Raw genomic sequence first — 27924 nt, 5'->3', positions numbered from 1 at the left:
GTTCTCAAACTGAAAGGCCCGAGTTTCCGGGAACCTGGAATGTGAGTGGCCGTCCACGTGGCACCCGTCACTCGTGATGCTCGGCCCTGCCTGTGGTTCCGGCAAGGAAGGTGGGACGTGACGGGATGCAGGAGTGCTGGTGGTCTCAGCTGGGACACCGCTCCCGGGAGCTCCCAGTGTCCGCTCAGGCGTCCCAGGCTCTCAGCTGCTCCCACTTCATCCCACCCCCCAGCAAGCACCTGAAGTGCCCCCGTGGTCCTCTGCCCCTCCCCACTCTCCTGTGAGCCCCGAGGGCACAAACCTGCCTTTGCTCCCCACTGGACCACTTCTGTTGACCAACAGGATGGGGAGGTGAGGGTCAAGGGCCCATCCCCGGGGAGGACAGTCCCGGCGCCAAAGCTCAGCCCCTGGCCTGTGGGCTCAGCACACCGCTTCCACCTTGGGGGCAATTCCTCGTTCCCGGGGCAAAATGACCAGGCAAGGGGCAGAGCGCAGAGATGCCCACGGGACGCTGCTTGTAACACGGAGCTGGTGGAAAGGGTCCGAACCTCCCTCACCAGGTCCTGATGCGTGGAGTAGTGCCCTCGCGCTGTGCAATGGGGGCCAGGCCTGGCGGGGCAGGTGTCCGGGACAGTTAAGTGAATGGGGGAGGGGGGCATCAGAACATTAAACTTTAATTGAACAGAACACTTGGTCGGCAAACACAACGGATCACAACGGCGAGGGGAAGGCACCGTGCCCCACCCAGCACTCTCCTGCCTGTGGGCCGCACTCACCACGGGGCTGGGCAGGAGGGTAGCTGCAGTGCCACACCCTCCTCTCTGGAGAGGGGCCTGCCTGCCCAGGAGCTTGACTGCATGCTGCTGCTGCCTGAGTAGAACAGACCCACCCTGGACTTCTGACTTCACAAATGTTTCTCAGATGCTTCTTGCAGTATAGGGAGTTGCCAACCAAACTATTCAAACATGGCAGCCCTCAGTGCTTCTCAGCAGAACCCCCAGGGAACTCTGGGGACCTCCTTCTTTGTGTTACCAGCTGTCCACACTTGCTCCCCTGGAGCGCTGGCCAGGCTCCCGAGGGGCAGCTCAGCCCAGGCTGCCCCCTGAAAGCTCAAGGAGCATCCTGGCTCCCCAGAAGGCGTCGCTGGAGGTCTGGCCATCGGGCCACTGCACCTGGAATGCCAACACAGCATCACACATGGAGGTGCCCTCTGTGGGCTCTGCCTTCCCACCCGGGTCACCCTGACCCTGGGACCCGCCCCTCTGGACTCCACCCCATGCCACCTGCCTCCAGTTCTCATTCCACCGAAGTCCAGCCTCGAGGAATCCCTGCCCCATGTTCAACTCTGTCCATTTTATTCACTCCAAAGTCCCAAGCTGAGGACCCAGGAGTTAGGAGGGAAACCCACGGTACCTCATAGGAAGGCCTCACCTGGCTGGAGGGCATAGGCTGGCCCAGGTCCATGGCCGGCACGGGGCCAGGGAAGGCAGGTGGGGCCGGGGCCAGCTCCGGGGGGCTGGAAAAGGGACAGTATCAGGACAGGCCCTTTTCCAGGCCCTGTCTGAGGCTCACGCTGTTTACTGTGAGCGCCACACCCTGAGAGCTTTCTGCCCATCAGAAGCCCCTCCTGGAGCTGGACTCTCTTTTGGGAACGGCCTCCTCCTGCAGGGCCCTCAGGTGTGCAGGGTGCTGGAGGGGCCTGTGTGACACCTTGAGCAGGTGGCTCAGGTAGTCAGAGAGCACATCAGCACAGGCTCACAGAGGGCGGGGTGGTAAGCAGAGGCGTGAAGGGAGAAAAGGAACAGGCCTGAGGTGTGACGGAGCCCAGAGGTCCTCAGGACCAAATCCGGGGTGGCGGCAGGGGACGCGGATGCAGCCGCTCGGGACAATATCACGCGGTCCCTCAAAGTCAGACCACACTCACCCTGCGATCTGCTCAGCCCACTGCCACGTGCACTCCCCCCAGAGCCACGAGGGCAAACACGCAGGCCACCACGCGTCGGGAATGTGCACAGCAGCCCCAAACCAGGAGCTCCCAGAGGCCCGCCAACAGATGGCGACAATCCACACCAAGGGCTCAGCCTCAGCCATGAAGAGGAAGGGGTGCGGACACACACGGCAGCAGGGGCAGGTCTCAAAGGAGTCAAGCTGAGTGGAAGAAGCCATACCCCAAAAAAGAGTCCACACTGTATGAGTTCACTTATATGGACGCTAGAAAACGCAGCTAAAGAAAGCAGGCCCTCGTCCTGGGGTGGCAGGGGTGGGAGCAGCCCTGCGACCCATGACTAGCAGCACAGCTATGGTTTGCAGGAGATACGTAAGTCACGCTCGGAAAACTGTCCTGTGCACCGTCTAAACATGTTGCTTTACTCCAATGAAGCAGTTTTTAAACAAGGAATCAAGGTCACCAGATCAGAGCAAGGATGAGCTGGGGCACTGGAGTCCAAGGGTGATACAGCCAGTGGGGAGGCCCAGCAGGCCATGAGGGGCCCTGTGGCTGCTCTGTGTGGCTCCCGGTCATAAATGGAAAAGTGAGTCCATCAGCATGGTCTGGATTTTCCCACCATCTGGCTGTTTCCACAAGCAGAGCCTCTGACTTGGGAGGCTCCTCCCCTTCTCTCCCATGTCCCCCAGTAATTCTTCCCTCGCTGGGCACCTGGCCTTCTGCTCCCAGACTTGGGAGACCCCGAACCCTGGGGACCCTGTCCTGCGGTCCCCATCGTAGATTCCCTCTCCACCGGAGGACCCCTGGCCCGACATCGCCTCCTGTGAAGCCTCTGGACGCTGCCACGGCTGTCCCAAGCCCCTTTAAAACTCCAATTTGGAATATACAATCAGGATCTTGATGCTGTCCAGAAGCTAAAAGTCTTTGGGGAAAAGAAAATGCCTGAAAGAGGCTGCTGGGGCCCAGGGAGAGCTCTGGGGACGCGTGAAGGCCTAAGCACCACCCACAGAACGGACGCCCGTATCTGCTCCAATGCTTGTCTGAGGGAGAGACTACCACCTTCTTTCGGTAGATGTAGGATGGGGGACTGTTGAGGTTTCCAGAAATCCACAAGGAAAGGACGCACTCTGCACCGTTGGTGATGATGAGTCTGTGCACCAGGCACCCTGCCCACGGCCCGTAGGAAGCGTCACCTGAGCCCTGTGGCTCTGCAGCTTACCTCTGGGTGAGGGTGAACTCAGGACCCTGCAGTGGAAGCCGGGGCACCAGGAAGCCGCTCGCCTGTGGCTCCACTTGGCCACCGCTGGTACCTGGACCCTCTTCCAGGTATGTGCTCCGGGCGTTGCTGCTGGGAGGGTCAGCGAATCCTGCACGGGAAGCAATCCCACAACCCAGTGCTGGGGGAAGGGAGCACAGTCTACATGCAGCACAACACAGGCCTCCGTGGAGAGGCAGCCCCCAGCCTCGGCTCCCGCGCGGAGGGAAGAACAGCCACCACTGCTGACCTCAGTGGCCTCTGCAGGCTCCCAAAGACCAAAACAAGGTCAAGTTTTGCTGACCTCAAATTTCTCTTTGTCTTTCTAGATCTCATGCCAGCCCCAGTGCCAAACAAAGAGACTCAGCACCCCAGTCCGCCCTACGCCCACCACGGCTGTCTGAGGAGAGACCCCGCGGTGTCCCCCGTTCACCACAGGCTGGCCCAGCCCACGGCCATTGCCCTCCCCTTTCACCTTGGGTTTCACCATGATTTCACTGCAGTGCCAGGTGTTACTACCTTACCTTGCCTTTTCTCTCTACTTAAAATATTGTAGAAAATCTCTCAGCGTGTCTGTCTTTCACCCTAAAAGGCAAGCCCCTGTGGACGTGATCAATTCTGGGTCGACAGACGTTTAGGAGCAAAGTGAGCTAAGAAGGAAGGTCCATTGCTGCCCTAAGTCTATCTGGGTGGTAAAACTAGCATGCATCCCCGATCTCAGACCCCAAACAACAGTCCTCCCTCCTGTCTGCCAGAGCCGAGACCTTCCTAACCATTTGGTGCATGACTCCCCCTCCGCCTTCTGCTGTTTCCCCTTTCCTGCAGAACTTTACAGATAGTCTGAGGTCCAGGAAATATGGTTAACTGCTAATTTGAACATTTCCAGTTTACACAGAATAGATCAGTGTGTTTTATCTTCTTCCTCCAAGAAAAACAGAAATAAAAAGCCCGAAGCCTAGAACAAAGGGAGTGTCATGGGAAGGGTAATTGGCAGGTGAGAGATGTCCATGTTCTACAGATGCAGGGCACAGGTCTGATCCCATGGTGGGGGCTGTCTGAAGGGAAGCTGGGGCATAAGCAGGGGCCAAGGACCCTGAGAGGTTTGCAGGGAGGGAGGGAAAGCAAGGTGCTCAGGCAACCAGCAGGGAGCTCTCCAATTCCCAGAGAACACACCCCTCACATAGGCTGGACATGGTGTAAAGACCAGCTTCCCTCCTCCCAGTATGAGGCTGGCCACTGCCCATCCCAACTCCAGCCTTGTTAGTAAACATGGACAGGGAAAGGTCTCTGAAATCAAAGACCAATTCGATCAGATGGAAAAGCTGCCTCGGAGAAATGAGTCTCCAGGCTCTTCCTCTTTGGGGCACCTCTTCCTCCTCTGTTCAAGGAAGGGCCTGAATCCACAACCCCAACATTCCCCCCTTCAGGCAAGAAAGCACATTTTCTGAAACTACTAACTAGGATACTCTGAGAAATATAAGATACTGCATCTATAAAAAGTAATGCAATCGGGGCTTCCCTGGTGGTGCAGTGGTTAAGAATCCACCTGCCAATGCAGGGGACACAGGTTCGAGCCCTGGTCCCGGAAGATCCCACATGCCACAGAGCAACTAAGCCCGTGCACCACAACTACTGAGCCTGTGCTCTAGAGCCTGCGAGCCACAACTACTGAAGCCCATGCACCGAGAGCAGATGCTCTGCAACCTCAATGAGAAGCCCGCACACCACAACGAAGAGTAGCCCCCGCTCGCCACAACTAGATAAAGCCCGTGTGCAGCAACGAAGACCCAACACAGCCAAAACTAAATAAATAAATTTATTTTTAAAAACTTATTAAAAAAACAAAAACAAGTAACATGATCTATGAAGAAAGGAAAATCAGAAATAAGAAAAGAGAGCTTGGGGAACTTCCCTGGTGGTCCAGTGATTAAGACTCCATGCTCCCAATACGGGGGGCCCAGGTTCAATCCCTGGTCAGGGAACTAGATCCCTCATGCCTCAACTAAGAGCCTGTACGCGACAACTAGAGACCCCACGTGCCGCAACTAAGACACGGCACAGCCAAATAAATAAATAAATAAATTTTTAAAAAAAAGAAAAGAGAGGTTGGAGTTCTCTTAAAATGTATAATTGTCAAAATATCAGAAGACAAAGTTTAAGACAAAAGCACATACAATAAAAAAAGAAATTTTTTAAAAAAGGTAAGCATTTTGGGAGATTGGTCCAGGATTTCCAACATCCAAATAACATTTGTGCTCTAAAGAGAGAACTGGAAGGAGGAAACTATCAAAGAAAATCACAAAAAGTGCCCAGAGCTTAAAGAATACCTTGTTCTCTGGTTCTTTAAATTGAAAAGCTTAACAACAAAGTGAATTCAAAAGACTCACACCTGGGACCATCACTGTGAAATTTCAGAACACCAAGACTTCAAAAATAAAAAGCTCCAATAAAGGAAAAATATGTGAACATCAGAATGACATCTAACTTAAAATGACAACATTGGATGCTATAATTGGATGCTATGTTGCTTTCAAATTTCTAAGGTAAAAAGTATTTTAAACTCAGAATTCTGTCCCTGACAAGTCGTTAATCAAACTTGAGGGCGGATTAAAGACAATTTCAGAAGATGCAAGGAAACAGACACTACCTTGAAGGCACCCTTTCTTACAGAGTTAATTAAAGACATTCTCTAACATAACAAGAGTCAAGAAAGAAAGAACAAGACTTGCAATTAAGGAAACGCTGAAGCAAACCCAGGGAAGCAGTTAAAGGTGCTCCTGGGATGACGGCTCCACACCAGACTGGGAGCAGGAAGGAGGCCCTGGCAACAAGTCTTCAAAGGGGCTGCTTAAGACACTGCAAGAAGTTAGGGATGTGATAAAGCAGACAATGTAAGAAAAAAGGGAGGCAATGACAAACTACAAGACGACCTGTATGGAACCACAGAAGACTAAGAAATTCAGGTGACAGGCTGAGTTCAGTGCCAACATCCTCCTTGGAAGCTGGGATGTCACAAGATGCTATCGTGTTTGGTGCACGAAATATATACCTGAATACGTATTCTTTAAAGGTATTTATAGCGACAGTTACAACTAAGGAAAAAACTAGGAAGAGAGAGCTAGAGGTCTGAACAGCTCAGCCCTCCTCCGTTGTAGCAGCTGCTGACTGGTTAGTTACAGGGACTGGAGTACAGGGGTGGCAGTCATTTCATTTCATTTTAACTCTTTCCTCACCATCTTATTTTTTTAGTCACGTGCACATTTTATTTTGAAAACAAAAATAAAATGAAAACTATCCAGGCTGTTGGTGGGAAAAGCCTGTTCCAACTGCACTGGTTTGGGGTCTAATCAAATATGAGAGATTCAAGCAGAAAGTCCTGGCCCCTCAAAATTCTTCCCCGTCAAGTAACATACAAGCAGTTGAAGCATCTGATGTAGAAACACATGGTCTGTCTAGCGTAGACCCACCTGTGCGGCTGGCCTCACCAAGGGCGGTGATGGACACAGCCAGAGGAGCATCTGCAGGTCGCATCGTGAGGTCCAGCCCGTGACTGTGGATCAGTGGCCTAGTCTGGAAGGAAACTTCCTTGGAGGATTCCAGTGCAAGAGACGTCAGCCACGACTCGGGGGCACCCAGAGAGGGGTCCAGCATGTCGCTGCCAGCAGCCAGAGGGCAGAAACCAGAGCCAGGGAAGACGGGAGGAAGAGTGGCAGGATCGTGGCTAGGCCCCTCCTGGTACATCTCACCACCCTGCAGAGACCTGGGGAGCAAAGTGAACACCATCCCTCAGGCTGGGGTAGTGGGGCCTGGGAGGAGATTCCAGCCCAGTTTGGGAATCTGGGCTCCGGACTCAACGCAGCCACAGATGGCTGTGGGGTCCACCCCAATCACGCTGCCTCCACAGTTCTCCCTGGGGCTGCAAGGGTTCCAGAGACACAAAAAATACTAGCCCTGGAAACCTAAGATACGTTAGCAGTTTATTTACAAGGGCCTTCAATGGAACATTGCTCCACAATATTGAAGGCTGAAAATGATTAGCAAGAACCTAATAGGTGAAAGATTAAATGAAGGTGGATCTTAAAGGAGTGCTAGGCAGCAGTTATCAATTTAAAGAATTAAAATATTCCCCAAATGCTCCCTGTGTCTCAGACGGTGCTCCTGGGCTTCTGTTAACAACCCCCCGCCCCTGTAATCTGTGTAATGACATGCGTGGCAGGGTCCATCACTATCCCCATTTCACAGGTGAGAAAAAGCAGACACTGAGAGGTCACGGGAACCTGCCTAAGGCCACACACCTGGGTAGTGCCAGCCTGGACGTGAGGTGCCAGCCCAGGTAGTGTCATGAGAGATGCTTAAAACACAAGTGTAAATGGAAAAAGTGGGCACAGCTTGATGTTTACGCAGACGTGGACCTGGTCCCACACTCAGACTCAGTCCCGCTGCGGCAGACACTTTCCTCACAGCAGTTTGTGTGGCACCACAGGGGCAACAGGGTGAGGGAAAGAGGTTAGGCAGGGCCTGGTCTGTAGCAGGAACTCAAGAAATGTTGGCTGTTACTAACCTAATGATATACCAACCATACCAAATGCTAGAGAGAAGCAGACCATGAGGACAGTGGGTTTGCCTTTAGGAGATAGGTCTGCATGTTTTTCTTTCTGTTTTCCCCATTCACCAAAATTTACATGAAGTCAGGCTGTGAGTCCGGCTCCAGGGAACAAGTTTGGAGTCCATGACGTGGGCTCCTTGCCAGTGGCTCCCCTGTACCTGGGGTCTCAGCTGAATCTGCCCTCCGCCATCACTGAGCAGGTCCCAGTGCCCGGCAGGCATTCCTACGCCCACTCCAGGCCTGGTCTCCCACTGAAGATGGGGAATTGAACAGGGAATGGTCCCATGGGCCCACGTGGGTGGCAGTACCTGGGAGCCAGTGACTTTGGCATGGTCTCGTCTCCAGAGAAGTCTGGGGCCAGGACCAGTGGCTCCCACGGCCCTTGGGTGGTCTCCTGGGTCTGTACAGACCCACTTTCCTCAGGTCCTGCTAAAAGCCGATCAGACAGAAGGGGAAGCTGGGTGATCCTCAGGGTCCCAGCTTCCTTCCCAGCAGGTTAAGAACAGCCATGCTGGCTGCCCAGTATTCTTTGTTTGTCCCCTGATCTGTCTTTGGTCTGAATCAACACCCATAATTAGGAACCCGGAGCACCCTAAATTCTAGTGCTTGGCTCCCTTCCCACTGACTCCTGGCCCTGGCCGCAAAGTAACCTCTCAACGCAAAACGCTGCTGCAGCCCCACCTGGGCCCATCCTGAGTCCAACCTGACCCTCAGCTTCAGCGATCTTGCTTCCCACAGGGTGAAGTACCGAACGTGCAGGCAGGGGCTGGTGGAGAGGACCCTGTCCTGTAACCAGTGACCCTACCTCGGCCTGGCCCTAGACACAGGTTTTGGGAGAGGGGCCACTCACCCAACCACTGAGGCCTGTCCACGCACCCAGAGCCAAGGTGGGGCTGGCCTGTGGGCTGCGGGGGGATCGGGCCGGCCTCCCTCGCGGTGCGGTCCTCCGCCGAGTCCCGGGCTGGCGCCGCACGCTGCACAAGGGCCCTCTGGCGCCGCCGGTAATTGGCGAACCAGTTGTAGATCTGCTCCGTGGTCAAGCGCGTCTCCGAGGCCAGGTCCTCCTGCGCCGAAACAACACGCCGCTTGCCCAGCCCGCTCCTGAGACGCGGGGCCGGGACACCAGCGGGCCGGGACACAGGGCGGCCGGGGCATCATGCGGGCCGGCGCCGCGGCCTCTGGCCTTGTTCCTCCTCAAGCCGCCGCCCGGCCGACGGCCACTCGCAGCCAGGAGGGCTCGGCAGGGCTTGCAAACCGGACCCTCCCGAGGCGCCACCAAACCACTGACCGCCCGCCCGCCGGGCCGGTGCGAGAGCGCGTCGGCCTCGACCGACCCTGTGATCAAGCACCTGTCCTTCCTCAGGAGCCGGATCCGAACCACCACGGGCCACAGCACGGAGCTCCAGGAGGGCCCCGCTGATTGGACCCGGAGAGAAGGGGCGGGGCGATCACTGGGAGAGCCCCGCTGATTGGACCGGGAGAGAAGGGAGCACGCCAGCTTTATGAGCGGCAAGGCTCTTACTGCTGCCCCCTCCACCTGCTCCCTCCTGCTGGAGTCCCGGCCGCGGTGAGTGCTCAGTGAGCACCTGCTGAAGCCACACTGGATGACGGGGTATTAAGACTCCCGTGATGAAACTAACCCCGCCACGTGTTCAGGCGGCTGCCAGCCAAAGAGTGCCGTCCCCAGGGCAGGCGGAGAGCGCCAGCGCCCTGGCAGATAGGCCACTGGGGAGGCGGGGAGGTGCGGCTGAGGATGCGGGTCAATCCCCTAAGGGTGGTGATGTCACCTAAGGGTGGGAGTCCCCTAAGGACCGGGGAGGGTAGGCTAAGGGGAGGGTTGCCGGGCCTCGCTCTCATCTGCTCTTACCCGCTCGGCCTTACTGGGGTTGGTGCTCACACCCGAAGCAAACTCCTGCAGCTTCTGGCGAACTTCTCTGGGGAAGTTCCGGCTCTTGAGGCCGTCAGGGCAGAGGGAGGCAGGCGGTGGGTTCCTGGATGAGAACAGTGAGACCCCCAGCTTCTTCTGTTGTACCTGCTGTGCTCCCCTGGACTTCCTGTCCTTTCACTGGCCACCTCCCTCCCCTGCAGGACTGTGTGCTGCAGTCCCCGGGTCCATCCCCTGAACAAGGGTGGGGTCTCGTGTTGCCTGGGCCCACACCCCACACTTTCACCAGGGTTTCCAGTACCACTCACTGACCAGTGGCCATGACTGTTAAAGCTGGGGGATGAGGGTAGTGAGGTTGGTTATGCTACCCTCTTTACTGAGTGTATACTGGAATTTTTCCAAAAGAAAAAAAGTGACATATAAGCAAACAGCACCGGTCTATACAAGATTTGCTAGCCAAATGCCAATTGAACAAACCCCCATGAACATCGAAAACACACCCCACACATCCCAGTGGAGCTCAATCTCCCGCTCCCCACACCGTCCCCCAGCCCATCCTGTGCATCCCAGGGAGAGACCACCACGTCCCTGCCAATCAGGCCAAGAGCCCTGCAGCCAGGTTTTTTCTCTTTACCTTCTCCAGTACATTCAACCTGTCGTTAAATCCTCTAGAGTCAATCCTGACACAACCCTTTCCCCAGCCATGGCCACTCCCAGAAACTCCAAGAACCTCCCACCTCTGCTCCTGCATTAACCATCTGCTGTGGCTCCAGTGCCCCCCTCCTTATGCCCAGAGCACGCCTTCCCTGTGCTCAGGCTCCCCCAGGCTCAGCCCTGTGCTGCAGCCCGACCACAAGCAGAGGGCCAGTGAGTCACAGCCCTCTACTGAACGAGTTCCGTCTAGCATTCCTCGCTCTAAATTATGGGATCTGCTTTGTTTCCTGGTCTGCTGTCCATCATCCACACCCGCGGGCAGCTCCAGGACAGCAGGGCCCCAGCACCTCTAGTAACGCGCAGCAACCAGGGGCCTCTTCACAAACACTGCATGCTGGTCCCCAAGGCATTTACTTTGCTGAGCTACCCCCTGGCAGGCTGTCAGAGCCTACATGGAGGGACCTGACTGCATCCCTGAAGACCTCAAGGCTGACTAACTGCTGGGCTTTGAGGGCATATCTGGTGCGCACCATGAGAAAAATTCCGTCTGATCCAAAAGGAATCCATCTCTTCTTCCATCAACCAGGCCCATGGCTCAGAAACTCCTGTCACTTGGGCTTTCAGGAGCTCAGAGCAAGACCTGCAGCTCCTCCTGGCCAGTGGGGGACACCCAAGGTCAAGAACAAAGGCTCTCCAGTCTCGATGTCTACGCTGGAATCCTGCCTTTGCATCTCTGTAGTGTGTAACCAGGCAAGTGACTAACTTTTCTGTGCTTTGGTGTCCTCATCCACGAACGGTGATGATGGTAATGATGATAACTAGTAGTCGTAATGCGTACTTAGTGCTGATAATGGTCATGGTGGTAATTGTTATCAACATCCATCCAGCAGCCACTGTGTACCAGACGGCCTTCTAAGCACTACGTGTATCTCATGTGGTGCTTGCAGACCCTCACCTTTCTCTCTCTCTTAAAGGTCCTGCAGCCCTGAGGGGCCGTGCTGGGATCCGGGCCAGGCACCTGCAGAGCCTGACCATGGGCATTAGCTGAGCTGAGGGGCACCCATCCTGCAGGAAGCGAGCGAGGTCAGGGTGCCCACCTGCCGCCTCCCTCACTGCAGGGCCCTCACTGACAGGCAGTGGCTCCTGCTGCAGCTACAACTTTCGGCCTGGGTCCTGGGAACAGCTCCCTGTCCTCGCCCTGTGGGCACAGGTCGGAAAGCGTCCCCACAGCCAGCCGAGCAGTGGAGAGGAGGGCACCTGCTGCTGTGGAGCTTATTACCCTCTGTCTATCACTGCTTCCTCTTATCTCCCTGCCTCTACTTCACCTAAGTCCTTCTGTGGTCTTGGAGGGCAAATCCCTTGGGAGCCCCGGGGAATAAGCGCCAATAAAGGCTGGTGCATACCTCTTCCTGCACCGGAACTTCTGCACCGGGGTCAGCGTGTCCACGCCGAGCCTCTTCATGACCAGACGGTAGTGGATGTCATTCCAGAGCTGCACCAGCTTCAGGCTGCCACCCGGCACCCGGCATCCCTGTGGACAAGAGCCTGCTGAGACCCGGCACGCTCGCCTGCCCCGGAGCCCCGCCGTAGACCCAGACTGACCGCTAAGAACATCCGCTCGCTGGTTCCCCACGGCGAGGGCATGAGCCCCATGGCCGGGTTCCTGCCCCCAGCAGGCCCTCCCACGAATGGGAGGCGGGCACAGCTCTCCCTCGCCTCCCAGGTGAGGGCCAGGCAAGGGGAAGGCCAACTCCGGGCTGTGGCCATAGCACCCAAGAGGCCGAGCCGTGCTGAGAACCACATGCTCAGGTCTGAGGGGCCTGAGGCTTGATCCCCGTCCTGCGTGAAAGGCCTTTCTCTCCCACCAGCAGGGCGGGCCCCTAGGGCTCAGTGAGTTCAATCTGAGCTGAGGGGGATGAAGGGGTCCCGGTCTGTGCCAGTGACAGCTCCCCAACCCAGTGTGGCTTGGTCACGTAACCAGACTTTAGAGCTGGCCAAGGACGCTGAGTGTGGGCCTCCCCTGGACACAGCCCCTGTGGTATGTGGTTCGTGCCTCTAACCCCAGTGTTCTCAGGCCCATCTTGGTGAGGGAGGTGCTGAGAATCATTTAGCTTCCTCTCAACAGCATCAGAAAAAGCCCATTTTGCTGGGCTGAGGCCTGCAGTCTCCTGCTAGGATGCAGACGTCAGCACAACTGTCAGACAGGGAACCCACTTGGAGCCTCCCCACCTGCAGGAGTGGCCCTTGGTGGGAAATGCCCTTTCTTGATGTGGTAGCCCCATCCTTTCTCTCAGGTCTCAGAACACATCGCTTCCTCAGAGACATTTCTGGACCATCCTGAGTTATTCCCATCCTGGGAGTTTTCCATCACTGATGTCACGCTCACATTCCATCACTGATTGCCTTCACGGCAGCTACTTCAACTCTGTGTATTCACCCCATTTATTCTGACATTTGGAAGGCTGAGCCCTCTTATGTTCCAGGTGTTATGCTGGGTGTTGGGGATCCTTTAATGGGCAGAACTAACACGCCCCTGCTCCTGGGGCCTGCAGTGCAGGAGGGGAGACGGATCACAGATCGAGAAATAGACAGGTTTCTAACCGTGAGCTGAGGAAGGAGCCACAGAGGGGGATGAGGGCTCCCTTAAGTCCTAGCTCGATGGGGTGACGTTTAAAGCAGAAACCAGACAGGTAGGAAGGCACCAGCCACACAGAGTGGTGTCCAGCCTCTGGCAGAGGGAACGGCATGCACAAAGGTCAAAAGACAAAGATCTCGGGAGTTCCAGGAGAACGGCAAGCAGCCAGCACAGCCACCGTGCGGGAGCCAGGACGGGATGGCAGGCTCTGGACCCGCGCCTCGGTGCGTACCGTGGTCCCATCTGCAGTTTTAAAACTGCCTCTGGCTGCTACGTGAAGACTAATAGAGGGGGCAGGAGAGGACACGGTGGTGGGGCGTGAGCGCCAGGAGGGTGCTGCAGGGCTTGGGGGAGAGGGAGCAAAAACAAAGAACTGGGCAGAGTTCAGTATCTTGAAGGTAAACTCAGCATGAGTTATGCATGGACTGTATTATGGAGTGAAAAAGGGAAACACAGGCCCCCAAATCTCTTATTAAAACCTTTTGATCCAGATGTATTTTGGAATTCAGAATTCCTCACACTTTAGGAAGTAACACAGGTATATACTACATAATTTGCACTATCCCAGTACGATCTAGGGCAGGAAGCATCCTGCAAGCAAACACACCAGGATTTGGGTAGCAAAACGTATGGCAGTAACATTAAGTGAATAAATAAAGACAAAAATAGTTTCCCATCAATGCAGCTCAGGTTTGATGCCAACTGAGTTGAGGTTCAAAGTACCACCGGAGGAGTGACAAAGATACTTGTGGTCTCAGAGTTCCCGGATGCAGACCCGCAGCTAAGGGACTGCGGTCCTGGGTCTGTTTGATTGCTTGCCTCACTAACTGGAGTGCCAACTTTCCAAGCCAGGACCACTGGTCCAGGACCAGAGGGATCCGACAGATGGTCAGTTCTGTCTCGGGTTAGCAGGCAAGTTAGAACCTAGTACAGTGAGAGTGGACGGCCCTGGCTCGGCTTATAGCAGCTCTCCCCAGGCTCCTGCTGACTCCTGGGCACTTCTGTCGTCTTCAGGCTGCTGTGGGATGCTGCCCCTCTCCCCGCCCCAGCCCGGTCCTACCTCTAGCAGCTGGCAGGCAGCCCGGTTCTGCTCCTGCTGGGCCAGCACGCTGGCGCACACCAGGGCCACGTCCGCGTTGTCCAAGAGGTACAGGCGGAGCTGGCTGTCCAGCACGGCCGTGACCAAGGTCTGCACCTGGGCGGGGTCGTCCTGGACCTCCCGGCACAGCCTGCCTGCGAGGGTCACCAGGTCCGCCAAGGGCAGGCCAGCACCTCCGCTTCCCCTCAGCAGCTGCAGGAAGCTCTGCATCCCGAGTCGGGTTGGACTCCTCTGCAAACAAGACGAAAGTCAGGACCACCACCAGCGCTGATGGGCTGACTGCACATCAATCCTCAGACCAACAATGCGAGGCCTCTCCCGCCACAGGTACTTGTATCGCGGCAGCAGTGAGAGAGGGCGGCGCGTCAGGGCCCGCCAGACTTTCCTTGTAGTCGCCACAACAGCGTAGACCCTGGGGGTGCACCAAGGCCCAGCTCGCTGCTCTCGCTGCCAGACTTCTCACTCCGCAGGCCTGGAACCTCTATCTGGTGCCCTCGTGCCCCTCACCCGCCGCACCACCTCTCTGTTTCCCCCACTTCTCACACCGCTTGTCACTGCATTTCCTCCTTCGTTCTCCGGGGTCTATGGGGGACAGGCCCACCTGCGCTGGGGTCATCAGATCCCCCCAGCATCTGCCAGACGGAGAGCAAGGCCTGGGAGCGGGTGGGCAGAGCCGCGGGCCAGGGGTTGCGCAGACGCCCTAGGCGCTCCTTCGGAGGGGAGTCAGAGGACCGCTGAGGCGGGACCAGCAAAATTCGCTTTTAACTATTTTAATTTTGGGGGAAAAAAACCTTTATATCTGAAAACCACAAACATTTAAGGGTTGCTCTAGTCCGAAAAATTAATAAAATTAGAAAGGGAAGGGAAGAAGGAAAGAAGGAGGGACGAAGACAAGGAAACAGAGAAAGAGAAAAGGAGGGAGGGAGGGAAGGCACCCAGACAAAGAAATGAACACGTGCCGGCCTCCGGCACAGTCCTGCTGGAGTTTGGGCTCCCTGCCCTCACACCGCCTCGGGCACCAAGCTTCCCGCTCTTCCCGGTGAGGGCACAGGCTGAGAGCTGAGGTAACCTGCAAAGGCCCGAGGGCGGGGGCCTGGCCAGACTGGCTTCCGTGCGGCCCGTTGCACCCCAAAAGCCCGCTCTGCCGCCCTCCCACCCCGACACAAACAAGGTGAGCCACGGCAAGCTGGACCGAAGGCTTTGCAGTGTTCTAAAAAATGACCGTCTAACTATGCAAACAGACACCAAGTTTTAACAGCAGAGGGAGGTTTTTTTATGGCGATACTCAGTCGGGCCAGCACCGCAGGCATGACTCCCGGTCTGCGCCGGGTCCTGCAAAGCACCCGTGCGAGGCGCGGCCATAACGGGCGCCGGCAGCTTGCCAGCCGCGGCCGCCGAGGCGGCTGGCGATCGCTTTTTCAAACAGCACGTGCAGACCTGTGTCCACAACTACCTCACTTCTGTGGAACAGGCTCCTGGAGGCGAGGGTAAGGGCGCGTTTTCGGTCGATGCTGCCAAACCGCTGTCCGCAAAGGTTGAGACAACCTGCGGAGAACTGCCGCGCTCCCGGCGGAGGGTCTGGCCTGCTTCTAGCTCTTTCCTCCCGGCAGGGCTTCCCGGGCGCCCGCCAGGGGACGCGCTCTCGCCGCCGCTTCCGAGCCTCAGCGCCTTGTCACGGGCTCCTGCCTCGGGGCCCCACGTTTCTTCCCGTCGCGACTGGCAGGAGGCCCGCGACCCCGCACCCTTCGAGCGACCCGGGTGTGCCCAGCGCCGACAGCCCCGCCCCACGCTGCTCCAGGAAGGGCGGGAAGGAGGCCAAGGGCCGAGCTCATGGAGAGAGTCCTGGAGTTCGGGAAGGAAGTGGGTTCGGGGGGCACCCCGAACACTGAGGGGACCCGGCCCGGCGGGGACAGAGGGGGCGGGGGGCAGGCGGCTATGCCCTGCGTCCTGCCCGTACACCTCCGTCTGGCCGTGGCCCTGCGCCGCCGGACCTCTCCCGGCGCCCTTCTCCCCGCGGGGCCCGAGAAGCCTCCCCGGCGGCCGGCCCCGGACGCGGGACTCAGTCACCGTCGCCCGGACGACCCCCTCGTTCACTCACCTTCATCCGCACGCCACCAACACACCCCAGCCAGGCGCCCGGGGCCGCTTCCACGTTCGGCGCGCACGTGCTCCGCCCGCACGTCCGGGGAGGTGGCGGGAAGGCGCGGTTGATACAGAGTATCCAGGCCTCCGCCAATCCCTGCAAGGGCCCCGCCCGATGACCCCCGCCCGTGCCCTGCGCCCCCTAAGTCCCGGGGCCTGCGGTTCCGCCCACCTGGGTTCGGGGCATTCCGGTGGTTCTTGGGGAGCCGAGAGGTTCTCGGGGGTCCATGGCATTCGGGGGGCTGCACGGGAGCCGACAGGTGGGGGGGCGAGGGCGGGGCATCGGAGGCGCCATCCAGCCTGGTTCTGCGCGTCCTCAGGCCCCAGAAGGAGCAGAGCCGGGGTCCTGGGGGTCCTGGGCTGGGGTGGAGGAGAGGGCGCCACGACCCCCGCCCCTGAAGCAGGAGGAAGCTGTGACCCTGGATTAACCCCACGCCACCGCCCTGGAGCTCTGCGGAGACAAAGCCCGGCTGGGGTCGTAGCCCTGGGGGCAGACACCCCCGCCCTTCCCGTGCCCCCGCAGCTCCAGCCGGAGGCCCCCGGTGATCCCACCCCCGCCTGACCCTGGGGCGCAGCTGCGCGCGGCGGAGAGGCCTTCGCGACGGTGGAGGCCTGGGGACCCGAGTTCTCGGTGACCCTGGTCAGCCACGCAGGGGAAGCCTCTGAAGTGCCACCGTCCTGGCTCGGACACGGTCTGGCCTCTCCCCTGTGCAGTTTTTAGTTTGGAGAGATGTTGCACACAGCGAACCGGAAGGCGCTCTAGAGAGGAGACCAGGAGGGTTTCGAGTTGCTTTTGAAAGGGTGGTCAGGGCAAAAATTCTCTGACGTCAAAGCTCATGCCTGAACGTATGCAAAAGACTTAGGCAGAAAGAGAAACATTTCAGCGTTTGTTCACTTGAAAATCTGGAAACGACCCAAGAGTCTGGTGGAATATTGCTAAACACATCACACTTCAGAAACAGGATGGGCTCCTGGAGGGTAATTAGTAGTTGCCGGGAGAAAGAATGCTTCCTGACCGGACTAGTGATACATTTTACAATAAAAACGGCTGTTACAAAGCAGTGTGGGTGAGACGAGCCCATTTGAAAAGTACAGACACAAAATGATGTATGCCACATCGTTAAACCCTGGTTGCCACCGGGTGACAAAATTATTGTTTTATTACTTTTATTTGGCTTTTAAATTTTCTTCTTTTGCTTATCCATGTTTCCCAATTTTTATACAAAGATAATCTTCTGTTTTTCTCGTTTTAAGGTTCTTTTCAAGAAGTGAGAGAAAAAACATTGACAACAGGGTTGGGGGAAGCAATCCCCACCGTCCAAGTATACTAAGGCGGATATGGGTGAACAGAGAGGAAATTGGAGATTTGCTGCAGGAAACCCTCCTGTTGTGGGAATGTGATCACAGGCCCTTTCTCCAGGACCGGCTGGTGCTCAGTGAGAATATTCCTGGTTGCACTCCACCCATGAAGCATCAATGAAGTTAAAACCTCAATGGAAACCAAAATGTCCAAGTACCTACCTTACTAAATTTAAATGTAATTCAACAAATTTTATGTTTCTAGTTCATTGTTATAAAATCAGTTACTTTTTTTGGCTGCCAGGTGAGAAGTTACTGTTTACACACATTGTCTTATTTGAGCCTCCCAAGCCACCTCTGAGCGAGTTATGTTCCCTTGTTACTAAAAAGGAAATAGGTCCAAGTGCATTTAAAACACTTCCAACCAATAAGTGGCCTCCTTTAACTGTCAGACACAAAAGCATACATTCTTAATGTAAGCACATAATAATTCCAAATATTCTAAATCAGGGCAAATTCTTCATAAGCTTCATTTTTTTTTTTTTTTTTTGCAGTATGCGGGCCTCTCACCGCCACAGCCCCTCCCGTCGTGGAGCACAGGCTCCGAACACGCGGGCCCAGCAGCCATGGCCCACGGGCCCAGAAGCTCCGCGGCATGTGGGATCTTCCCAGACCTGGGCACGAACCCGTGTCCCCTGAATCGGCAGGCAGACTCTCAACCACTGCACCACCAGGTAAGCCCCATAAGCTTCATTTTTAATAGAGGTCTGATCTTCCAACAAAAGGTAGGCCAAAAGGTGATTATCCAATACCCACTGTAAATAGAGGCTGCCTCTCTCTTCCATGCTCACTAGTCTGAAATGCAATCATTACCACATAAAGCACCCTAAGGCATACTTACCTGCTGTTTCCGGATTTTCTATTCTCTCTGGACCCAGGCTACCTGGGGCGGACTCCCAGTTTAATTGCTTAATAGCTGTGTGACTTTGGACAAGGTACTGATCCTGTACCTTCTCTCCTCTTGGTAAAGTTTATGATTTGTAATAATAACAGGCCCTCTTTCCTCTTTGGTTTGAGATCATTAAATGAGTCAGTACTCTGCACGCGCTATCTTCTTTACCATTTTGTTTCTTACCGGCGTTGTTCACTTTTAACACATTCAAAATCTGGGAACTTCCACCTTAGTCCTAAGGGAACTTCCGCCTTAGGACTTCTCCTTTTCAGAAATGTCCTGGCCACTCATGTACTTTCCCCCATAATGAGTAGCTGAACACATTTTTAAAAATCCCTGATCCACGGAAGGCTGCAAGCCCATCTAGATACAGCCTCCTAAGAACCTCTGCTTCACCCTGAACCCCTCTTCCCTCCAGGGAATTACCTTCGTTCCCAGAGGTCCCCCTGAGGGAGTTGCTCGCCCACCTGCACTGCCCCAGGAAGCCTTCTCGAAGCCCAATCTGTCTGTATATTGGGGTGCTTGTAGCCATGGGAGACCAGTCCTTTGGGCCGTTCGTGGGTTCACAGAACTACGGGGAGCAGGCCGTCTGGGGAACACCCTTGGGAAACCGGTGCCTGACAGAAAAAGAGAGAGGATGTGTGACGTCTTGGGTACAGTGCTGAGAAGGACAGAGGGAACGTAAATAAGAGCTTGAAAGAGTGACTCAGCTGTCCTTCCTTTCTTGGAAGATGGCAGATGCAGGTGGGGCAGGGAACAGGAAAACCCTCCCAACATACTGACCCAGAGGCACTAGGAATGCTTTTTTTTTTTCCTAGAGAAAATATTTAAAAAAATTTTTTTAAAGATGAGATGAGTATTACCGATTTCTCCTTCTGCTTCAGGCTCAAAGGTGGCTGGGCAGTGGTGCTGGGCCCAAACAAGACCCACTTCACCTGCTACAAACCTTCGTTCCCTCTGGTGGTAGGTCAGGTGCAGGGAGGGGGACAGGGACTCAGAGCCCAGGGTCTATTTACTGAGCATACGGGACTCTGTGAAGTGGGTATTTTGCCATCATTCCCATATGACAAGATGCCCATCAGAGAGGTTAAGTCACTGGTCTAGTCACAGAACTGGTAGAGAGTGGGTTTGAGGTTAGCCCGCTCCCATCTGGCCCCCAAGTGTTGGTTTTCACGTCACCCAGCAGCACACTGACTCGGAGGGTGGGAGAGGAGGGAGGTCTCGCTGCGCACTACATTATCGTTACTCAGTAACCATGCTTGTTACACTCCAGGTCCAGGCTGGACGCTGACATCACAGATGAGTGAGTGTCCCTCCGTTTGAGGAATCCATCCTCTCAGGACCTGTTGATTGCCTACTCTGTGAAGAGCTGGAAAAAATCGATCTATTTTGTCATTGAAACAAGCCTAAATAGATACTTAACCAAAAGCATTTTAAATTAACATAATATTACATGTGAAAACTTGAACAAACATACAAGTCCAAGAAAATGAAAGCACGTTGTGTAAGTTCTTGATGAATTTGATTTTCTGTCCTTGTTACATAAAGTGCACAGATCTTTAGGGTTTACCTCTGATTTTCCCATACATGCAGATACTGTGTCCTCACCGTTTCCAGCATGCTTCAAGGCTCTCTCATGCTGGTTTCCAGTCACTATCCCCCCACGGTGACCACGCTGGACTTAAGTCACCAAATGTTAGCTTTGCCTTTTTTGCACTTGATCTGCCTTCTCAAATGCTACAAAATTTCCCCCATGAAACCTTCTAGAAGGTCTATTTTTTCCCCCTTTACATTTAGGTGTACAATTAATCTGGAAATAATTTTAACTTATGGTACGAGGTATGAGTGTGTCAACCCCCCACACACCCTGTAGGACATCCAATTCACCTGATTTATTGAAGAGTCTTCACCATTGCACTACAGTGGCACTTTTTGTCTTAAATCAGATGATGGTACATGTGTGGGTCTGCCTCTGGGCTCTCTGATCTGTTGTTCCATTGTTCTGTTTGTCTAGCTTTACATAAAACTATACTATTTTAATCATGGGATAAGTCGATATTCAGTGTGTATCCTTCAATTTTCCTCCTCTTTGTCTTTGCTATGCTTCACCCTTTGCATCTTCACAGGAATTTCAGAATTGGCTCGTTAATTTTGACAAAAATGCATATACTAGGACTTTGAGATTGCACTGAATTTATAGATCAATTTGGGAAATTTTTAATATAAATTTAGTTAGTTAGTTAGTTTTGGCTGCCTTGGTTCTTCGTTGTGCACGGGCTTTCTCTAGTTGCAGCGAGTGTGAGCTACTCTTCGTTGTGCTCTGCAGGCTTCTCATTGTGGTGTTTCTCTTGTGGAGCACGGGTTCTAGACACGTGGGCTTCAGTAGTTGTGGCACACATGCTCAGTAGTTGTGGCTCGTGGGCTGTAGAGCGCAGGCTCAGTAATTGTGGTGCATGGGCTTAGTTGCTCTGCAGCGTGTGGGATCTCCCCAGATCAGGGCTCGAACCCATGTCCCCTGTATTGGCAGGCAGATTCTCAACCACTGCACTGGGAAGTCCCTGGGAAATGTTTGAGAACAATATTGAGTCTCCCAATCCACAAATACAAAATAGATCTCATTTATGAAATTTCAAGCAATATTTTGCAGTTTTCTGTATAGAGGCTTTTCACACCTTTCTTTAGACTTATTTCTAATCATTCAATATTTTTGATGCTATTGTCAATGGTATTTTTAGTTCAATTATCTAATTGTTTTGTAATATACAGAAATACAGTTGACTTTTGTATACTGACATTCTACCTAGCAACTCTGCTAAATTCACTTAATTCTAACAGTTTATCTTCAGGGGGTTTTTTTTTTTTGGTATTGTAAGTACATAAACATATTGTATAGGAATGGATAAGTTTTCTTTCTTTCTTTCCAATGGTGAATTAAAGAGGTAATAGTGTCATTTTTTCTATTCTTATATGCAAGGAGAGAGCATTATTTCACCTGAAATGAAATCATGGTGTGTCTGCAACATGAAGTGTCTGTGATAGATTTCTTTTGTAAATATGCTTTATCAGATTAAGGAAGTTCCTCTCTATTACTAGATTTAAGAGCTTTTGCTATAAATACCTGTTTAATTTCATCACTTACTTTTATTCTGTGTCTCGGGTTGGTTTTTCTCCCTTATTCTGTAACTGTGATGGATCTCAGTGTGTGTGGGTTGTTTGTTTGTTTGTTTTAGCTGCACCATGGGGCATGTGGGATCTTAGTTCCCTGATCAGGGATCAAACCCGTGCCCCCTGCACTGGAAGCGTGGAGTCTCAACCACTGGACCACCAGGGAAATCCCCTGTTTTTGGGGTTTGTTTGTTTTTGTAACATTAAACCATCCTTGCATGGATACAATAAACCATACTTGATCATGAAATAATTTGTATATATCACTAGATTCCATCTGTTAATTCATTGTCTAGGATTTTTGCATCTCTGTTCATGAGAAATAAATGTCTACATTTTCTTTTTTTCTAGTGTGTTTGTTGAATTTTGGCACCAAAGTTATGCAGGTCTCAAAAAAAGTATTGGGAAGCATTCTCTCACTTTTTCTATTCCCTGGAAAATTTTATAGAATTGGAATTATTTCTTCTTTAAATTTTGGAACAATTCACTAGGGAAGGCATCTAGACTTCAAGCTTTCTTTGTGGAAAGGTTTTTAATTTTGGATTCAATTTCTTCAATAGATTTAGGACTGATTTGTTTTTTATTTCTTCTTATATCGAATTTAAGTTGTGATTTCTAAGGAATTTGTCCTTACTATCTAAACTGTCAAATGTGTTTGCCTATTGCATAACCTTCTTTTACGTTTACTTTATTTACTTTCATGTAAAATCTGTTGTGATATCCCATTTCATATTGGATACTGGCAATGTATTTTTTTTCCTCTTTCTTGCTTTTTCTTTCCAGTATTTTAACATCTTTATTGGAGTAAAATTGCTTTACAATGGTGTGTTAGTTTCTGCTTTATATCAAAGTGCATCAGCTATACATATATATATATCCCCATATCGCCCTCTTGCATCTCCCTCCCATCCTCCCTATCCCACCCCTCTAGGTGGTCACAAAACACCGAGCTGATCTCCCTGTGCTATGCGGCTGCTTTCCTGTCTTGCTTTGTCTTGATCAGAAGTGAATTTTATTAATCAAAGAATCAACTTTCAGTGGCAATTTCTCTTTTGTACATTTGGTTCCTATTTAATCAATTTCTGCTCTTCATTATTGCCTTCCTGCTACTTTCTCTGAGTTTAATTTGCTTTTCTTTTGTGGCTTCCTGAAATAGAAGACTAGATAATTGGTTTTCAACCTTTTTCTTATTACATTAAGGCTATACATTTTCCTTCACTTTTTACCATTGTATTTTACCATCATTTATGTAAAAATATTTCCTAATTTCTGAAATTTCTCAATCTAACATTACTATTTTTGTAATTAAGAAGTATCTGAAAGGAAAATACTTTGAGACTAATATTTGTTCCTCATAATACTTTTGCTTACAAGTTTTAGTACTAATTCCTGCCTGAAACAATCTTTACTATAGTGGCTGCCTAATGACAATTTTCTAATTTCATCATTTCTTCTACATTTATCAGTTGGAATTCACCCACCATAAATGGTTTTTCTCCGTCCCCCTCCATCATTTCAGTGTAACCTATTTATATTTACTTTTTTCTTCTGTGTGGTTCTTCTTTCAAATAATTTCTTTTGTAATTTAGGCTTCATATTGTTCCAGTTGTTACTTTTATATCTTCTTATAGTGCCCTGAATCCCACTTTTCTCCATCTGTTATTATCAGCCTAAGAGTTAAAGTGGTATCCTTTGCTTTCCTCCTAATATCAATGGCAGTATCTTACTTCCCCCAACCCTCTTTCTTCTTATGCTCACTTCATATTCTTACTTTACCAGAAAATATCTTTATATAGTATTCTTCCATCTTTGCTCAACCCTCATTTTAGTCTTAGATGTAAAATTAAATATATTAAATGCTCACCATCAGCCCTTTAGCTGGAAGCTCAACCTCTAGTATATTCCTCAAAAAATTAATTTTTGTATATGGTGTAAGTATAGACCAAGACACATATTTTTCTCAAACAGATGTGCAAGTGTTTCAGCACCTTTTTCTTTGTAAACACTATTCTCTTTCTAATGAATTGATTTTGTAATTTTGACAAAAATCGGTTCACTATGTAGTGTGTAGTTTTATTCAGGAGTCTCTTCTGTTTCACTAATCTGTATGTCTGTCCTTTCACAATACCACATTGTCATAGCTGTTGTAGCTTAATGACAGGCCTGGAAATCAAAGAGTATATGTCTTGCAACTTTGTTTTTCCTTTTCAAAATTGCGAGTATTCTAGTTCCTTTGCTATTCCACATAAATTTTAGAATCAGTTTGTCAGTTTTCACAGAAAATCTTCCTGGGAATTTTATTGGAATGGGATTGAGTCTAAAAATCCGTGTGGAGAACACTGACACTTTAACGACATTGAATCTTCCAATCCATTAACAGGGCACCTCCTCCCATTGTCCAGGTCATTATTATTCCCTTCTTCATTGTTGTTCTCAGCATACATTTCATGTCACTCACATTTAACTATTCCATGGTTTTTGGTGCTATCATAAATAGCTGTGCATTTTAACCCTAATTTTCCATTTTATATTGCAAGTATGTAAAAATAGAACTGATTTTTGAATATTGATTTTACATTTTGCTGTCTTGCTAAATTGACTTGTTATGGTGGCTTTTCTAGTGTGTGTGTAAAGTTTTAAATGGAGTTTGAGTGAAGGCAGTCATGCTGTCTCTGAATAGTTGTCGTTCTTCCTTTCCAATCTGTATCTTTTTAATTTCTTTTTCTTGCCTTATGCAGTCAGCTAAGTCTTCCAGTACAATGCTGAAATAGAGTGGTGAGAGTGGATATAATTGACTTGTCCTCAATCTTAAGGGAAGCTATTCACTCTTTCACCATTATGACATTAATTGTAGACCAGCGGTCCCCAACCTTTTTGGCAACAGGGACCAGTTCCACGGATGACAACTGTTCCATGGACCAGGGGGTGGGGGGGATGCTTCAGGAGGTAATGCAATTGATGGGGAGTGATGGGGAGCAGCAGATGAAGCCACGCTCACTCGCCTACTACTCACCTCTTGTTGTGTGGCCCAGTTCCTAACATGCCGCAGACCAGTACTAGTACTGTGGTGCCCCCTGGGGGTTGGGGATCCCTGCTGTAGACACTTTTCAGATGTGCTTTATTAGTTTGAGGAAGCTACTTCCTATTCCCAGTTTTCTCAGGTTTTTTTTTTTTATCATGAGTGCTGTGGAATTTGAACAAATGCTTTTACCACACCTGTTGATGTGACCATATGATTTTTATTTTTTAGTTGGTCAGGTATGAATTAGTGATTGGATTTTGAATATTGAGCCAGCCTCAGCTTTGTATTCCCAAGATAAACTCAAATTTGCCTTCATGTATTACCCTTTTATATATTATTGGATTTAATTAACTAATATTGAGGCTTTTTACATCTATGTTCATGAAGAACATTTGTAGTTTTTTAAGAAATTGTAGTTTTTTCTTTTAATCAGTGTGACACTGATTTCATAAAATCGGTTAAGAAGTATTTATCATCTATTTTCTTGAAGAGTTAGTATAGAATGGCTATTACTTCTTTCTTAAATGTTTGATAGAAATCACCAGTGAAATGATCTGAGCTTGGATTTTTCTTTCTTGGGAGAATTTTAACTATGAATTTAATTTCTTTAATAAATGTAGCACTATTCAGGTTACCCATTTCATATTAAGCTTTGGTGGTTTGTGTCTTTCAAGAATTTAGTCCATCAAAGTTGTCAAATTTGTTTTGTGTTGCTTACCCCTTCCACTGTTTTAGTTTCGCTGGTTTCTGGTCTTATCCTTACTATTTCATTCCTTTTTACACTGGGCTTTACTCTTCTTTTCCTAGTTCCTTAAGGTAGGACTTTAGATTATTGATGTGAGACCTTTATTCTTTTCTAATGTAGGTATTTAGTGCCATTAATTTCCCTCTACACGCTGCTTTTTCTGCATCTCAAAAAATTTGATATGTTGTATTTTAATTTGTACATGTTGTATATAATAATTCAAAATATTTCCCATATTTTTCTTGAAATTTCTTGGAGCCATGAATTACTTAGAATTGTGCTGCTTAATTTCCAAGTGTTTGTCGATTTTTCTGTTCTTGTTGCAATTGGTTTCTTGTTAAACTGCACTATAGATGGAAAAAATTTTGAAAGGTTTCAATTATTTAAAAAATGTTAAGATTAATGACTTAGGACATGACCTGTATTGATGAATGCTTCACATGTAGTTGAAAAGAATACATACTCTGCTGTTGGATATTCTAGACATGTCTACCAGGTCTACTTTATTGATGGCATTATTCAGTGCTTCTATAGCCTTGCTGATTTTTGGTCTCCAACTTATGTTACTGAGAAATAACTGTTGAAGTGTCCAACTAAAATGGTAGAGTATATTTCTCATTTCACCCTGTTTTTGCATGATTTTGAAGCTTTCTTGTTAAGTGCATGCACATTTAGGATTGTCTTTTTGGCAAAATGATGCTTTTCATTATATAAGGTACCTATATATTCCTGATAATTTTGTTTGCTCTTTGAATATATATTTACTTCCAGAAAAGGGTACATATTTTCTAATGACAGCTCTTAGGCTGGGAGATAAGGTGGGGCTGAATCAATCTGATCTGTATTTCAACTGACCGAGCTTGGTTGAAGCTTTTGGTTGATTTAGTGCAAAACTGCCTTCAGATATTTTGAGGGCAAATCAGAATGTTTCCCTCAGCAGGGCCTGGAATCTGAGCATGGAGACGTTGTAGAGATTTGCTTGTGCTCACAGCCAAGCTGCCAGCTCTCAGAGCTGTGCGAAACAACTCCTTGCCTTACAGCCTGTAGTTTAAATATTTGCTTGTAGTTTATTTTGGTTTTTCTAAATAGACAATCACATGTGCAAACAATACGATTTTTGTTTCTGCCCCAAACCCCAATTCCTTACAACTTTCTGTTCTCACATATTGGCTAGAACTGTCATTATATAGCTCAATAAAATTGATGGGCATTCTTTTTCTTAATTTAAAGGTATACATTTACTGTTTTATCATTAAATATGACATTTGTCAGTTTTTGGAACATACTCCTTGCAAAGTTAAAGGAGTTAACTTCTATCTCTAATTTAATAACATTTTAAAATAATCTATGGGTATTATAGCCCATTAAATGATTTATCTACACATACTGAGATATTCATATGGCTTCTTTCTGGTAGTGTGGTTAATTTTACAAAAAGAATTTCTAATATTAAATCTTCCAAACACCCTAATGAGTTTTAATTAGGATCAGGTTCAGGTGCACATAACAGAACCAACTCTCCTCCCAACGAAAAAAGAAAAGATGCCATGAACAAGACAGTTCATCTCTCTTTTGTGTAAAAATATGCCCAGACTTGGTGGTCTAAGGGCTGGCACAGCAGCTCCATCATTACCAGAGAGCCACATCACTCTTATCTCTCTACTGCACTCAAGCAGACAGCTTCCACCCTCAAGAGGAATTCAGGTTCTAAGATGGCTGCTGAGTCTCCAAACATCCAGCATGTTGCATATTAAAAAGAAAGGATGAAAGCACACTAGGGGGCTTTCCCCACTTGTTTTCCTTTTGAAAAACCTTCCCATTATCCCTCTCAGTAACTTCTATGTCCATTTCATTACTCAGAATTAGCAGCAGGATCACACTTAGCTACAAAAAGAATGGAGAAATGCAGCTTTTTAGCTGAGCACATCACCATTATGAAAAATACAATGATACTGCTGGTAATGAAGAAATATTGGATTCACTACTAACAGTCTACTACACTTAATAATGTCATGACTTAAAAAAATAAAAACTCTACATTACTAGATGCATTTTTGCTATAATTCCATTTAGAATTTTTAAATCTATGTTCACAAATGACTTTGTCATTTCCCCCCAAAATGTCTACTTCCTGTGAAATATTGTAAAATGTTAGAATTATCTTTCCTTTAACTTTCCTGAAAATTATCAACTATTACTGAAAGTCTCTGGAACCTCTTTCTTTTCTGGGGCTGGGGCAGAGTTAGAGGAGCTAGGTAGATTTTCAAGCCAGAAATTCAATTTTTAACTTTCCTATTGTTTTTTACTGGTTGCTGATCTACTGATTTTTGTTAAGTTTCATTTATCTGGAAAATTTTCCATTTCATTTAAAATCAGACCCAATCCATCATTATCCTTTCACACAGTATTTGATTTATGCCTTCAACATTATGCTGACATCTCTGGCTTCTACTGGGAGAGGCTGAATGTGGATTTGCATCACACAATACAGAACCTTTAAAATCTAATTGACCCTGGATG

General features: G+C 50.0%; 1 protein-coding gene across 2 annotated transcripts; it reads right to left on the bottom strand.

Annotated features, from left to right (window-relative positions):
• Positions 1-1085: 1085 nt before the first annotated feature.
• Positions 1086-14289, bottom strand: ANHX (anomalous homeobox). Of its 2 annotated transcripts, XM_065890504.1 has the most exons (9): positions 14041-14289; positions 11749-11876; positions 9674-9797; positions 8657-8870; positions 8115-8235; positions 6668-6960; positions 3165-3312; positions 1432-1516; positions 1086-1172 (listed from the first exon to the last, which is right to left on the bottom strand). In XM_065890504.1, exons 1-9 carry the CDS (start codon positions 14287-14289, stop codon positions 1086-1088), a joined length of 1449 nt encoding a protein of 482 aa, XP_065746576.1. The 2 variants fall into 2 exon arrangements, with proteins under 2 accessions (XP_065746576.1, XP_065746577.1); XM_065890505.1 differs by lacking the exon at positions 6668-6960 and having other exon boundaries at positions 3165-3293.
• Between the last annotated feature and the right edge of the window lie 13635 nt (positions 14290-27924).

The sequence above is a fragment of the Phocoena phocoena genome, chromosome 13 (genome assembly GCF_963924675.1).
Source record: "Phocoena phocoena chromosome 13, mPhoPho1.1, whole genome shotgun sequence".
Lineage (NCBI taxonomy): Eukaryota > Metazoa > Chordata > Mammalia > Artiodactyla > Phocoenidae > Phocoena > Phocoena phocoena.
The sequence above is the reverse complement of the archived record's forward strand: the minus strand, read 5'-3'. Positions and strand labels throughout refer to the sequence as shown.

Excerpts from the sequence above, each read along its gene's own strand:
- ANHX (XM_065890504.1), bottom strand. The coding sequence starts at position 14,289 with ATGCAGAGCTTCCTGCAGCTGCTGAGGGGAAGCGGAGGTGCTGGCCTG. Across the intron at positions 9,798-11,748 it reads AAGTTCCGGTGCAGGAAGAG|GAACCCACCGCCTGCCTCCC; the intron begins GTATGCACCAGC and ends GTTCTCATCCAG. Across the intron at positions 6,961-8,114 it reads CCAAAGTCACTGGCTCCCAG|GTCTCTGCAGGGTGGTGAGA; the intron begins GTACTGCCACCC and ends TTTGCTCCCCAG.